The 15,868-nt window shown below is 36.4% G+C and overlaps 1 protein-coding gene across 2 annotated transcripts; it reads left to right on the forward strand.

Moving 5' to 3' along the window:
• The first annotated feature begins 33 nt into the window (after positions 1 to 33).
• raptor (regulatory associated protein of MTOR complex 1) lies at positions 34 to 15,783 on the forward strand. Of its 2 annotated transcripts, XM_076401681.1 has the most exons (26): positions 34 to 382; positions 437 to 539; positions 595 to 692; positions 1,531 to 1,674; positions 1,754 to 1,900; positions 1,963 to 2,201; positions 2,257 to 2,357; positions 2,417 to 2,596; positions 3,973 to 4,068; positions 4,130 to 4,371; positions 4,432 to 4,506; positions 4,565 to 4,679; positions 4,736 to 4,811; positions 4,871 to 4,937; positions 7,449 to 7,592; positions 7,646 to 7,773; positions 11,020 to 11,129; positions 11,191 to 11,327; positions 11,390 to 11,523; positions 11,582 to 11,788; positions 13,025 to 13,189; positions 13,253 to 13,491; positions 13,549 to 13,837; positions 13,896 to 14,129; positions 14,196 to 14,325; positions 15,208 to 15,783. In XM_076401681.1, the coding sequence occupies exons 1-26, from the start codon at positions 194 to 196 to the stop codon at positions 15,268 to 15,270; spliced, it is 3,852 nt and encodes a 1,283-aa protein (XP_076257796.1). In that variant the 5' UTR covers positions 34 to 193; the 3' UTR covers positions 15,271 to 15,783. The 2 variants fall into 2 exon arrangements, with proteins under 2 accessions (XP_076257796.1, XP_076257795.1); XM_076401680.1 differs by having other exon boundaries at positions 67 to 382; positions 13,253 to 13,837.
• Positions 15,784 to 15,868: the final 85 nt, after the last annotated feature.

Below are 15,868 nucleotides of genomic sequence, written 5' to 3' on the forward strand. Positions count from 1 at the left end.
GTGACGGGTGTCAAACAGAAAATACCTAAAAATACTTAAACTGACATGTGACATCGTCGCATCGCAGTTTGTTGTCATTCCGCTTGTGCCATGTGTTTTGAAAGTGATTTAAATGCGTTTTAAATGAGTTGCTTAATGTTGTTAATAAAATTTAAGGGTCTGTAAGTCAAGGATTCATTTGTTATTCATCAAAATGCATTGGAATGTTGAAGAAGCATGGGAGACCACGGAGAATGAAGAAAATATAACTAAGGAATACCGTTCTAAAAAAAAGCCCGAAATTTCTGATAAAGATTTGCCTTTGGCTTTTAGCGAAGAACGACACATTGAAAAAATCCTGGGACTCGATTGGAAAACGCAGACATGGAGGATGAAAGAAAGGGTAACAAATATATAACTAAATGAGAAATTATGACTAAATTTATGAGTTTTATAGATGAAAACAGTCAGCGTAGCTCTAGTATTATGCTTAAATGTCGGGGTAGATCCACCTGATATTATGAAAACACAGCCTTGTGCTAGATTAGAGTGCTGGATAGGTAAATAGTAGTTTTTAATAATTGCTTTCTCAGTTTAATGTTTTGGTAATTTTAGATCCATTAACAATGTCCGCCCCAAAAGCTCTGGAGACCATCGGCCAAGCTTTACAGAACCAATATGAGAGGTGGCAACCAAGAGCAAGATATAAACTAGTAAGATAATAATAGTATACTTTAATTCATTACTTATTAATATACATAAACAAAATATCGCAAACTCACCATGTGCTCTGCAAAACTATACATGTTATTTATTTGAAATGTTGCTTAGTTATTCCATTTTTAACTTAGACAACCATGAGGAAATTTTATTCAAAACTGATTTTTAACCTACCATCTTTATATATAAAATTTCACCTTTCATATGAGCAAAACTCCAAAAAAATCAATGTATTATTTTGGAATTTTTTTGAACATGTTTTATATTCTTATATTTTGTTATTATTGGGTTACCATGGTAATCTTTAAATGATTTTAACAGTTATAGAGGAATTTGGCTTGTATATATTTGTCTTAACTCCATGAAATATTGAGTGTTATTGATGGATTAATTTCAAAATGTTCAACTGCATTGTAACAGAAAAAGTTGGCAACCAATGCACATATGGTGGCGCTGCAAGGCTTAGAACATTCTCCAGCAGATTTCGCCACTGTTTACGATTCTGGCTTCAGATGATTTTAGTCTCCTTTTTTTTCCAATAGCGCTCTATGATTTTGATAATTAGCTTGGATTTAAAATGAATACAACAAATGGTCATACAACAAAGTCGGTAAAAACGACAATTGTACGCTTTTGACATCTAATAGATTATTCCATAAACTGGCAGTGTGGGACATTTTATCTACACCGCTGCGATTAAGTCCAAATCCCGCTCTTCTCGCAAGACTACATTCAAATTTTGAATTTGTGTTTATACCATTATTCTCATTAAGTTCCACATTCAAGTTTTTTAGATGAATATCAACTAGTAATTTGTAAAACTTGTTTCAGTCTTTGGATCCCACATCTGATGATGTAAAGAAATTGTGCCTATCTTTAAGAAGGAACGCTAAAGAAGAACGAGTTTTGTTCCATTACAATGGACACGGCGTTCCTAAACCAACAACTAATGGAGAAATTTGGGTTTTTAATAGGGTATGTCATAAAAGCAGAGGTTTAGAACTTCTGATATATTTTTGATATACAATTGTGATTTTGTAATCAATGTTTCCAGACTTATACCCAATACATTCCACTATCAATTTACGATTTACAAACGTGGATGGGTTCACCTTCCATTTATGTGTATGATTGTTCGAACGCTGGTATAATAGTTGAATCATTCAAAACTTTCGCTCTTCAACACAGGGCAGAGTATGAGGTAAGAATGTGCAAATGTTACAGACGATTTTCAGTTTATAGTTATTTTTGTATGTGATGTAGCAATCATTAGCCAGTTCAGCACAATCACGTTCCAGTCCATCAACTGGCCCACCTTCGTTCAACGAATGTATACAACTGGCCGCTTGTGCCGCTAATGAACAATTGCCGATGAATCCTTTATTACCAGCCGATTTGTTCACAGCGTGCTTAACGACACCTATTAAGATAGCCCTTAGATGGTGTGTTTTAAAGTCCACATCTAAACTAATACCGAAAGTGACCAGAGATATGGTAGACAAGTAAGTTTCTCACCAAAACCGCAGCATAACACGGTAACGAAAATTTTTCCGCCAGAGTTCCAGGCTCTATATCCGATAGAAAGTCTATGTTCGGGGAACTGAACTGGATATTCACCGCCATCACAGATACCATAGCTTGGAACACTTTACCGAAAGGTATGACAATGTCATCAAATAAACCGGCGCTTTGATATCATACCTTGATTCCTTTCCAGAACTGTTTCAAAAATTATTCAGGCAGGACCTGCTTGTCGCGAGCCTGTTTCGCAATTTCCTTCTCGCCGAGAGGATCATGAGGTCCTGCGATTGCACCCCGGTCTCGTCGCCCGAACTGCCGTCAACATTCCAACATCCCATGTGGGACGCGTGGGATCTTGTTTTGGATTTGTGCTTAGGTAAGTGTGGACAATTCCATAATCCAATAAAAATATCGAATTCGGCAGTGTAGGCTTTTTATTTTAGCCTAGCAATGTTCTAGATATACAAATATAATAATCGATAAACACTGAAAACTACAAACAACTAAATTACTACTACGTCTAATGACAACTGTCTTTAACTTAAACGTTTAAAATTTCTCTCGCGGACTCTTCTAGATGTCTCACACTAAACGTCAATTTCTACTCATATTTATGTATGCGTTGCATAGCAACGGCTCGTATGTCATAATAGTATAACTTACAATATATCTTAACAAGTTGGAAACTGCTATTAAGGAATTCTAGGTCTACATTACGTCGAGAATTATTTTGTCACAGTGTGGCGCTAATATACTTGACAACGAAGATAAATTGATGTAGATAAAAGGCGCTGTAATTGATAAAATTGTTAAGAGTACTATGATATTTTCTTTTTGACGTTTAATATCGTTCAGTAAAACTGGCGAACGTACTATATCCAATATCACGCTATCCGTCAGTGGAATTGAAATTAAGGAACCATATTTTTGACATAAGTCAACTTTGTTTAAAATTACCTATTATTTAAAACTAAAAACAATAATAACAAAAGTAATAATGGTTCGTCAATAGCGTTTTTATTCAAAAATTGATGTGAATTATTGATTTAAAGAACTAAGGTAATAAGTTCACATTGAAAATTGTTTAAACTGCGCTAGACTCGTTAATTACAATATTTTAATTGATTTCGAATCGTCACTGATAATTCATTTCAATAATTTGGTTAGCGCTGTTTGTACCATCAATATAGTGTACAAATCAGGTGTGGAGCTATTTTATATGATGAGTTCGTAAGAAATTTTGAGAAACGTCATGTCTAATGTTAATTTTTGTCTGTCATTAAAACTGGAATTTATAACAAATTCCTGACGTAAATCAACCTGTTTATTTAAAATTATAAACTGAAATTAAAAAAGAATAACACTAATTTATAACTTATGAATTAATTTTTGTTTTATGGGATAAATATAAGATATGACTTTTATTATTACTTAAATGGACTGATTATTAAGGGCTTAAGTAAATAACAACGGAATCATGAAATGAAATTGATAAAGAACATAATGTATACAATCAGTGTAAGTGTAATGTGATTCCAAATGTGCTATGTATTTTTAAGATACTTCCATTAATGCAAACAATCAACTTCTGGGGTTGTGTATCAATAATTATGTTTCCATATTTGAAATGCGATTAAATATGTAAACAAATTATTGTCTTTCAATAGTATAGTGTTGTTTCCTACCAGAAGATTGAAAATAAATGAAACTACCGATGTTCATTAAAGAATTACGTAATACATTTTTTCGCAGGCCAACTACCAAAAATACTATCAGGCGAAGCTACATTTAAAAATTTACCATTCTTCGAAGAACAACTCACCGCATTCCAAGTTTGGTTAGAATTAAGTAAGTTTTAGAACCACCCTAATTCGGTCAGTCTCTAATTGAAACCCCAATCGCTGCGCAGATTCAGAAAACCGTCGACCTCCCGAACAACTGCCCATAGTACTGCAAGTCCTCCTGAGTCAAGTTCACAGAACAAGAGCCCTGGAATTATTAGGAAGGTTCCTGGACCTCGGCCCATGGGCAGTCAATCTAGCACTATCCGTAGGAATATCCCCTTATGTTCTAAAGTTGTTACAAAGCTCTGCCAAGGAACTACGCCCGCTGCTGGTGTATATCTGGGCCAAGATCCTCGCCGTCGACAATGTAAGTTGTTGATATTGTCGCGAGATTAATGGTTGTTGTAGTTGGGATATCTCTTTCTAGACCTGTCAGGCAGATTTGATCCGGGAGCAGGGACACCGATACTTCCTGCAGATCATCGCGGATCCTTCGATGCCGGTACTGATCATGTTGATGATATCTCGAATTTTTGTACTAATCTGTTCCACGCTTTCAGTCCGCGACTCGTACCCAAGCGACCTTCGTTCTCTCGTGTTTAGTCAGTAATTACAGAGACGGACAAGAGGCAGCTCTTCAAGGATCTCTAGTCAGTGTTTGCCTAGAACAATTAGGTAGTGTTGTGGTATTTGGACTTGACGTTTTACGTTAGCCGGTGTTTTTTCTCCAGGTGATCCGAAACGGGAACTGAGAAAATGGGTCGCCATATGTCTGGGAAAATTGTGGGATCATTACGAGAGCGCCAGGTTAGGGTCTTACGCGAACCGGTGAGGTGGTGATTTGTCTAATCGATGTTGAGTTACAGGTGGACGGGTGTCAGAGATACCGCTCCGGATAAACTGTACATTTTACTGAAAGATCCGTGTCCAGAGGTAAAAATATCACTAGAACTAGGAATTAGTTCATATTATTGTCTTTTGTCAGTCTCAGTTTTAATATTGTGAGATTTAATGATGATCTACATTGTGAATTTCGATCTTTGTGATATTTTTTCGATGTTATAGTAGATCCAGGATTTTTATTTAGGATTTGGTAAACCCAACTAATACTAATATTAAATTTGATTTGACTTAAAAGATTTGTCCCAGATGACAAAAGCACTTTGGAAGACGGGTCTAGAGTAGTTTAATCACCTTTCCTAGATCCACTATTGGACTTTAATTATGTTTCCTGTAAGATTGGAACAAAGCCTCTGCTGAGCTTTATCAAATCTTTGTGGCTGATAATGATTCTATTGGTGATGCTGCTGTACAGATTTAAAACTAATTATTTTAATGTGAACGACAAAGAACTGTCTCGATAACGAATTAGGCATACATAACAGGTCAATTGAAAAGTTTCCGCCCTACCATAGTAAAACACATTTTTTTGGCAAAATAATTTTTTTATTCAACATAATTCCTTTCAAGGGTGATACGCTGATTATAGCTACCCTCCAACTTTTCGATATCATTTCTGTAGTACGATTTGTCCTTTGCTTCAAAATAGGCCTCAGTTTCGGCGATCACCTCTTCATTCGACGAAAATTTCTTCCCAGCGAGCATTCTTTTAAGATCTGACAACAGCCAATTCGAAGTCCAATTCATGGATTTTTGCCATCGTTTTTACTGACTTGTGACACGGTGCATTGTCTTGGTGAAGCAGCACTTTCTTTTTCTTCAAATGCGGCCGTTTTTCGGCGATTTCGCCCTTCAAACAGTCCAATAACACTATGTAATAGTTACCGTTGATAGTCCTTCCTTTTTCAAGGTAGTCAATGAAAATTATTCCATGCGCATCCCAAAATACAGATGCCATAACCTTGCCAGCCGTCTGTTGCGTTTTTCCACGCTTTGGAGCGGGTTCATCGTGTACAGTCCACTCAGATGACTGTCGATTGGACTTCGGAGTGAAATGATGTAGCCATGTTTCATCCATTGTCACATATCAACGCAAAAACTCGGGTTTATTACTCTTGATCATCTTCAAACGCTGCTCCGAATTATCAACTCGTCGTTGTTTTTGGTCATAAGTGAGCTCGCGCGGCACCCACTTTGCACAGGGCTTTCTCATACCCAAATATTCGTGAATGATATTATGTACACGTTCAGTTGATATCTTTAGAGTTTCTGCTATTTCATGCAATTTCAATTTACGGTCATTCAAAATCATTTTGTGTATTTTTAAAATGTTTTCGTCGGTAACGACCTCTTTTGGGTGTCCATTGCGTTCACCGTCTTCAGTGCTTATTTCACTACGTCTACCCTTAGCATATCAATCCTTGATGGTTGAATTTCCTGGGGCAGTGTCCGGAAACTCGGCATCAAGCCAAGTTTTTGCTTCAACTGTATTTTTTCCCTTCAAAATCAATATTTTATCAACACGCGAAAGGTCTTTTTATTCATTTTTTCGCAATAGCAAAAGTTGCTTCGCTCAAATTGCTATAATTCACAAACTAATGATCCGACAGCTGTCAAATGTATACACGCAACTTTTGAGGGTTAAGACTAACTAAAATAGATATGGATTTAATTCTAGTACCATCATCTATGTGTCAGGCCAGGGACCTTTCAATTGACCTGTTTCTAAATTATATATTTAAAGAACTTAAGTGACTGCGAACTGTGTAAGTAAATCAGCAGTTCAAAAAAGACCACCTCCATTTCTTCAGTGCAGACAAAATGAAAAATTTCACATTATGAAAAAGGACATAATATAACGGTGAAAAGTGGTGATAACCATAGTCAAAATGAGTAAAATTATAGCCACCAAAAGAGAAAAAAAAAACAAGGACTGTTTTGTTGTTTTGGTCAACAGTGGCGTGAAGAATTAAAATACTAAATGACCGAACGTTGCTGATTTAAGAAACAAAATGTTTGATATGATATAAATAAATAAAAATTAAAATAGAGCAGAGAAGAAAATATCTACATGGACCGAGTTTATTCGTTAAAATGAATAGAAGAGAGAGACGTAGGCATACTGATCTCTTATACCTTCAGACCGCGTGGTATCAATTATTGGGCGCTGTGAATTGCTGGTGAAAGTGCAGTTGGAACAGATCATACTGTCAGAAAAAACCCTATACATTTTTTCCAAGCCCAATAGATCGCTGTCGAACTTCTAAAAATTCGGGATGTCCGAAAAACGCAAAAATATTTTCATTACTGTGTTCTGCCAATGTCAAACGAAAAGCTGTTATTGAAAAAACAGCAATAGTGATTACCGAACCCCCCACACGCTGCACGAGTTGTGAAATTTAGGCTGTTGCAATTTTAATAGAAAAATATCGTGTACCCGACGTACTCACCAGACTTAATGAGGTGGGAGATTGACAAGTACTAATTCCTAGATCTATTAGAACGCCGAAATTACACATTAACTGATTTGGTTTAAACGCGCAGGTGAGGGCAGCCGCTGTATACGCATTGGGAACATTCATCAACTCCGTGTCCAAACGATCAGAACACGCAAATAATATCGATCATGCGATAGCCATGACTCTAGTCAACCACGCGAGCATGGACGCCAGTCCCTTAGTTCGAAAGGTACCGTACCGATACTCTAAATCGCGACGCGTCACTACATTTCCCCGTTTCAGGAATTGGTGGGCGCTCTGCAGTGGTTACTCTTAGCCTTCGACGTGGTCTTTGCGGCGGTCGCTTCGAAGGACGGTCACAACCCGACCGAAAATCAAACTAGCAACACGTTACCCAGAATCACCAGCAGGTAATTTAAACATGACCAATAATTATTCATATCTTCAGAAGTGAATTACTTATTCGTAAAAAATAACATCTGGACTATATGAGGATACGTTATTCCTCAGTTATGCCCGGACTTGCAGCATGCGCATAATGAGCTCCATTTAATTTTAAAACAGAATAATCCGAGTCTTGCGCATGCGTACATACATAATAAGGCGACTATTAGATTAAATGTCGAAAATATATATAATCAAATAGGTTCAGGAGATAAATAAAAATGCTAAAATTTTGGAAATAACACATTTGATTTAAAAAATAATTAATAAAACGAAATAATAAAAATATAATTAATAAGTCATTCTATTTTTATAAAAATATATTACAAGTGATTTACCCGAACTCAAAGCACAAAATGTATAAACCTCATAGAAAAAACTTACAAGGTCTACAAGACCAATCACCACTATATATTAAGATTAACGTTGGGAACTATCAACTGAAAACAGTCGAAACAGTCGATAGTCAAAAAAATAGCGACTGAAAATAGTAATTACTATTTTCAGTCAGATGTACGGTTCGACTGTTTTTTTCCATTCGTGATGTCAGACGAAGATGTACGAATTCTTGTCTGTATAAAATGTGAGATAGGAAAGGACAGAGATAAATGCTTGGAGCAGTTAATTTTAAATGTCTATATTCTCCAATGGTAGTATAAGCGAGACAGAGATATATATATATATATATATATATATATATATATATATATATTCATTCCCTTCCTAACTTTAAAAAAGAAAAGGAAAAAATACTAGGAATTTCTATTAACATCTAATAAATAATATCATTTTAAAGTAGGATTACTTTTATACTGAATGTTATGTGGATGTGTAAATCACGTGGATCATTGAAAAATCTAATCCATGATGAACCTAAAAATGATCGTACAATAACTACCAAACCCTTTTTAAATAAAAGTTTTATTTATTTTTAAACGGAAATATTTTTAAATTACTGTGAATATTATCATGTTTAACTTTTCTCCCATGAGGCGATTTCTTCGATCGCTAATTATTTGCCCAGATTTTGAAAAAACTCAGGGGACAGATGTTGCGGGTATAGAGGAATATTTTACGTGTAACTAATATAATTCAGGTAGTTTCATTTTATGGGTTTGCTAAAAATCCAATGAGTTTTCTAAACACCCAATAAATGGAATTTCAAATACTGCTAAATCTGTAAAGTTGCTGCAGTACTTGGAGTAATTACTTCTTTCATTCTAGCCATTTTTTTATCAAAATATCTCTAGATATCAATACATCCTTGGTCAGTAGTTTTGTCTTGAATTTCGAATTATGGAACTATATTTGTATTTTTTGAAGTTAGAATGGAAGATACCTCTTTTGTGATAACTTTTTGTATCGCCTCAGCATTATATGGAATACCAAATCCTGCTTTTTTAAATCTAGGATCTAAAAATGGATATTTCCCGCATATCGTATGCATTTCTAAAATTGCCAGTCTTATTGATGACATCTAATAGACAATTTTGTAATTTTTCCCCATTCACTTGTTAAAATCCTGGATTTGATGGAATGTTGCAGTCCTCTTATTAACCATATAATTAAAGACATTGCTGGTATCTCGTTCACCAGATAACTCGGTGGTCATTATTTCAATGGGTTTTAAAAGTTGAACATATTCTGTTAAGATAGTCCATTCGTTAACAAATAAAAACTGTGGTGCTCTTCATTATAGCCAACAAAATATGAAAGTAGAGTTTTCCTATCAGAAAATGTATTTATTACAAATATTTAATATACTTTATTCACCTCTTTATCGTTAATATTTTTAAAAGAAATTTAACAACTGCTACTGTAAAAAAAACTCTTCAAATCTTTTGGATCTATGCAATTTCTTAAACCCTTGGAACCTAATTTTAGTTTTCAAGATTTTAGGAAAAAAGTTTCGACAAATAAGGGGCTTGGACAAAAATCGTGAAAGTTTATCAAAAAAGTATTACCTATTATACCAGTCCAAAGTATTACCTATTATGCCAGTCAAAAGTATCTTACTATTTATCATTTACAATTTAATTTTTTTGCCTTCGAAAACTAGCGTTCCAAAATGCTGCTATATTAATTTACAATATATAGTTATTCACAAGCAAACTACAAAAAAAAACATAAAAGCACATATATTACATATAAATCTATATAAGCATAAATTGGCGCATTACTTTCAAGGTCTCGGCTAGGACGGAAGGCCAGAATGTTAAAAATCAGTCGAATGAATTAGTATAACCGAAAATAGCGACTGAAAACAGTTACTAATAAAAACAGTCGAACCAAAAATAGCTACTGAAATAGTCCAAAGTAAAAAGTAGTCAATTACTGAACAGTCGATAGTCGATTTCAGTCGATTGTTCCCAACACTAATTAAGATATATTTAAAGAATTTACTTGAAGATAAAGAATATATAAAAATATATTTACAGAATTTACAAAACCAATCACCAACACTATATATTAAGATATATTCAAAGAATTTACATTAAGATAAAGAATATATAAAAATATATTTACAGATTTTACTACAAGACCAATTACTAACCTATAAACATAGTTAAAACAAAACAAAAAATTTCAAATTTCAATACCACTTTTATATATTTAAGTTATGATCATGTTTCGTCAACGTTTATTAAATTTATCAAATTCATGGACATTTACCTCAGATTACAATTGCCTTATTAAAAATTTATTTAGACTTTCAATAGTCATGTTGGTGTTTATTCTGGCATTGATTCAGTGACAGTGCGCCCGCATAAGTAAAAAATAAAAAATTATAAAAAACTAATTCATTTTAAATATATGAATTGTCTTCACATTGGCAGGTATTTTAAAATTGCATATTCTCCCCCTTCTTCTAAATACTTAAAATATTCTTCCTTGTATGTTCCAGTTTTTATAACGTGCCAGGTACATAATAATCTCCTTGGACGTTCAGCAACATTAATTATTTTTACCCACGCGTTATAAAACCTTGGATCATCATCACTAATTAGGTACTAACAATTATTTGTGAGTTTAAGTTTTTTGTGAGTTAACAATTATTTGTGGGCATAGTACACAAACATTTTATGCTTAAAAATTCTTCCTCCGGATAAGCTTTAACCGTGCCAACTTTCACGCCTCCGGGTACATCCGTTTTCCTCAAAAAGGAAGGCAAAGTTTTCGCTAAGCGGATTAACATGTAGATTAATCTTCAGGGACAAACTAGCCCAGCCAGATGGCGGTGTTTTCAAGCGAGTACCATCAAGTCCGACAATTAACAACAGCAACAGTCCATCGATGACGAACAGCTACAGTGGAAGTTTAGGTATAGCCACAATGCGACTCTCATAAAAGGTTTGGTTGAAACTAACATCGTGTGTCACCAGGTACTCTACCGGGATTGGGATATGGTTCTGTGTATATGAAAATCTGGATGGCGTTGTGCCAATTGGAAAACGATCCGTTTCCCGAAGTTTCTTATATGTGCCTTACCATTACAGGTTATATTAGATCATTAGTTAAAGTAAGTACTCATTTGTTTTGCGTCCGTTTTAAAAGAAATAAACCGTTTTCTTCTCTTTTAAGGAACAACGCGGTCCGAACGATAGTCAACATTCCAGCATGAGCCTACCCCCTAGTCCCAACCGAGGGATGTATCTAAGCGGAGAAAGCCCGCCAACCTTACACTCCAGCGGTGACTTCCAAACGAAACTCACCAGGTATAATCGACGGAACCGATGCGTCCATCAGATCTATACGCGCACTTGTTCTTCGCAGGTCCGCCATGGCGAACAGATCGCGGAAAAAGAAAGACCTGCTCGACGAGAGCTCCGACGCGAAAATGCAGGCCAACAGAAAGCCGCTTGTCTCGACGAACTTCGTGACGTGGTCCTCCAAATACTTCCTGTCCACCAATAAGAGACTTCGCGAACTCAACGATACGGAGTCCAAGGAGTATTACGAGAGAGATTGGAGAAGACTCAGGTAATTAGTCGTCTTTCTGGCATTAATTCTACATCTGAAGCTCTGTTGGTTTAATGTATTGGGAAGCCCAGAGGCAGTGCCACATAACCCGGTCCAAATTTTCACTCCAGGGCAAACCTCCGCGACCAGGTATGCGTCATGCATTCCACCGCCTGGTTCAAAAACCCTAGGCCAGAACAAAAAGTTCACTTGATTAGCTATTGGGAAATAAATCTTGAGTATTATCAACAATATTGAAATTATCATGAGAATATACTAGTTTCCTAAATGATTGTTTAGGGCGATTTTAAGAACACGAGATAACATACAAAAAATCCCCCATTAACTGCCTTTTGGTGTCCAAACTATTATTGTTATTAAGAAGAATGTGGAAGAAAACAGTCAATTATTAACTAATAATGAGAGGGAAGTGATTATCTAGTATTTTATTTGATTTTTTTAATTAATTCTAAGGTCTCACTGTTTAGAAGTTTGGTGAAGAAGGAGACTACAGCAAAACTAACAAGGTTCTACAAAATGAATTCGATAGTCTCTGTCAGCAGGTTTTTTAATATGGAATAAATGTTAGTTTTCATAAAGGTTTTAGTTCGGTTGTTTTTCTTTTTTGTATTATTACTCTAATTTATGCTACCAGTCTATCAGTAATATCCACAGACGACATTCAATTGATTTTCTGTTATTATATCTCCTTACTCTACTTCTAATATCTGACTTTAATTTATATGTTATCTTCTCTCTTAATGCTAAATGGTTGAAATAACTATAAATTATGATATGTAACACTTTTTTAAGATTTGATTAAGTAAACCTATTTTGTACAATTTCACTATTCATATTTTATTTATTCACCAGATATGGTAATTCGTGACTTTTTTAAGTGAAAAGGTTCGGATCAAAAGAAGAGTTAGATATCACTTTCTATTATTCAAATTTAATAACTTAACCACTCCAAAATGAGCATTCAAAAGTTGATGAAGAAGTGCTATGATACCAACAGCAGTTTATTGGTTAAAACATATCTGTATGTCTGATTGCTAATGATGTTAAGCCTTATTCTAGTAGTATTTCTAAAGACAGCTGACTGAGAGAAATAACATTTAGGTATAAAACACTGCGATACTAAAAATGTTCCAAGCAAACAAGAAATCTTAAATTTGATATAGTGCTTTGCAGATATGTTTATAGCCAAAAAGCAACCGTGAAATATTGAAGTTTTATGTTTTTCGTTCTTTTTAGGAACCGGACAATCAGGGAGGAGGCTGCGAAGGAGCAACACCGCCTTATCGACCACGATCGGGTCGAAGCGCAACTGTTTCAGACTAGAACGGCCGTGCCGCCGAGCCTGATTCAGTTGCACCCTTTCAATCAACAGATCGCGGTTGCCGGTAACGATTCGTTTGCGTAAGTTTGCCTACGAGACGCCCGAGAAAATCGTCGCATTTAACCGCCCGATATCTTTTGCAGCATATGGGATTGGGGCACCGGGGCGAAAACCACAGTGCAGCATCAAAAGTCCGCGTTCAGAGGCCGCATCTCCAAGGTGACCGCCTTGGAATGGATAAACGGCCACGACCTGTCGCTGCTGGCGGTCGCCGCTGACGACGGTAGCGTGAGAATCTGGAAGCCGAACGTGGGGACCAGCAAGGAACCCACGCTGACGTCGGCGTGGCAAGCATTTAGCGACTTTAAATATAAGCAAACAGGTACTGTACCGACGCTTGCTGCCCCCTCTCACCGTGAGAAACGTTTTTCCTCTTCAGGTGTGCTGTTGGCGTGGGAACAGTGGACTCAGACTGTCATAACTACGGGTGATACTAGAATTTTAAGGTTTTGGGATGTGCAGAAAGAACTGAAGGCCTTCGATATATCGACGGGTACCGATGCTCCGGTCACCTGCGTCGATTCGTTTTACTCAGGTCAGAACCTGGGTTTCAGCCCGATACGGCTGGAGAAGATAGGTTCGCCGCCCGAGGGGGATTCGCCGAGCCGAGATACGACCGGTCCCAAGGCCGGTCTGGCCGTCGTAGGCTGTACCGACGGGTCTGTGAGGTATTCGGATTCCTATCGGATCGCCGCCCGGGCACTAACAAATTGGTGATCGTTCCAGGTTGTTCGATAGAAGATGCGGGCCGCAGGAGGCCAGGGTCCGAACCTGGATGGAGCACATGGAACCCGTGCTGGCCGTGCAGCTCTACGACAATTCGGTGATCAGCGGCAGTACGAAAGGCAACCTAAAGATTTACGACATCAGAAAGAATAATTCGTTACGCACGAACCTAGGCGTTCAAGATGGCGAGCTCTCCTGCATGGCTATACACAGAAGCGCCAACATATATCTATGGTGAGGGCCGTATGAGATAAGAAACTTGGCGTTGGAGAACTTAACAGGGTCTTTTCTTTTTTGCAGCGGTTCTTCTAACCAATTTATCAACATTATATCCTTAAATGGGTCAGTTCTTAATACTATTCGTTCCTACGAGGGGTTCATGGGTCAAAGGATAGGACCAGTGACTTGCCTCAACTTCCATCCTCTGAAAGTGAGTATAACTAGAATTTATTTTAAATGCATATTTTGTAATGTAATATAAATTGATGAACGAGCACATCTAATGAAACTATTAAATATTCTTATATATTACAGTCCTTTGCCAAGCTTTCAAGTTTGTACTTTATACTTTTTCATCTCTAATACTCTTAATATCACTGCGTTTTTTTTTTCTTATAATATTCCCTGGACCAGCTGTGATGTAACTACAACATTTAGTATATATAATTCTAATTATGACCAGACCAGAAATAATGAATCTTATATGTACAGCTTCTTCACTGTTGATGCCTGTTTCTTTTTTGTTTGAAGTAAATGTTACCTCACAATTTATCCGTCAATTATCAACCACATTCTCGTACTCATACCCTCATAATTATTTAATGAATTAAAACATCAGTCAGAACGGGATTCAAATTATTAAAGTTCACCACCTGTTCGGGATTTTATTGGTCAACTCATTCATGCAACGTGTGATTGAATATTGCCTTTCAAGAAGGTAATTTTGTGTTTATTACTTTCTTTGATGGATTCTTCCACAAAATGTTTCACTTCGTTGGCGTTCAGTTGGCATTGGTATACAAATACAAGCTACAAAAAAGTTTTCCATCTATGCTTTCATGAATTCCTAGCAGAATCACCGAGAGACTTCGGAAGTGATAGGTCTTGGCAGTGGATTTTTTAAATTAAGAAGTAGGAAATACAATTTTGAATAACACGTATCTAATACTCAACCCAACACTAAGGTGATACCACATTTTAGATTTATTAATTAGTATTGTGCTATTGATCTCATCCTCCATCGCTTTCCTAGAAAACTATTTATTTTGTCGCGTAATTAGTTGAACGATAACAATGAAAACAATATTTTTAGGTTGTCTGGGCCGCCGGTACTTCCGACTGTTGCGTGAACGTCTACGGACTGTCGCGTCGGTGACGAAGCGAGCCCCATCCCTAGGGCAACGTCTCAGGGGGCCCTTTCAGGGGCCTCCTTCTGGGCAGCCTTTGATCCACACTGCTTATACTGCGGCCCCACTGCAAATCAGATCCAATAGACTTCGCCCTGTAACCAGTTTAGTTTAATCGTCGTGATTTAGTCTTCAGCTTGCGCTGTGTACATATGTTTAGTAATCTAGCCCTAAGTAACAAAGAAGAAATAACGTTATATTATTTTTGTTGGCTCGTCTAGATGTTAATGGCAATATGTGTGTTTTTATATATACCGTTTCTGTTTTCTTCTCTCGATAACATAATGTTTGCTTGCGGCAAGATTATGTCCATTTAAAATTAAAAAGCTGATTCAGTTCAGGGAGTTCCACTATGTAAGACAAAACCGAATCAATTAATTTGGGGATGAACCTATCATGGTTTATAGTTATTTGCGAGGTTGCGTATATTATCGCTTTGGTACTGAAACATTTAAACATTTAATTAAAGTAAATCAACACTACACTGATGTCGTTTCATTTCTCCCTAATTGCATCGTTCCCAGCACCAATAAGCTATTTAGAATTTAGATTCATGCGTTAATGTCC

This window comes from Rhynchophorus ferrugineus, unplaced genomic scaffold, assembly GCF_030347505.1.
Source record: "Rhynchophorus ferrugineus isolate W39M unplaced genomic scaffold, kcgeb_rfMv2 rfM4, whole genome shotgun sequence".
NCBI lineage: Eukaryota > Metazoa > Arthropoda > Insecta > Coleoptera > Curculionidae > Rhynchophorus > Rhynchophorus ferrugineus.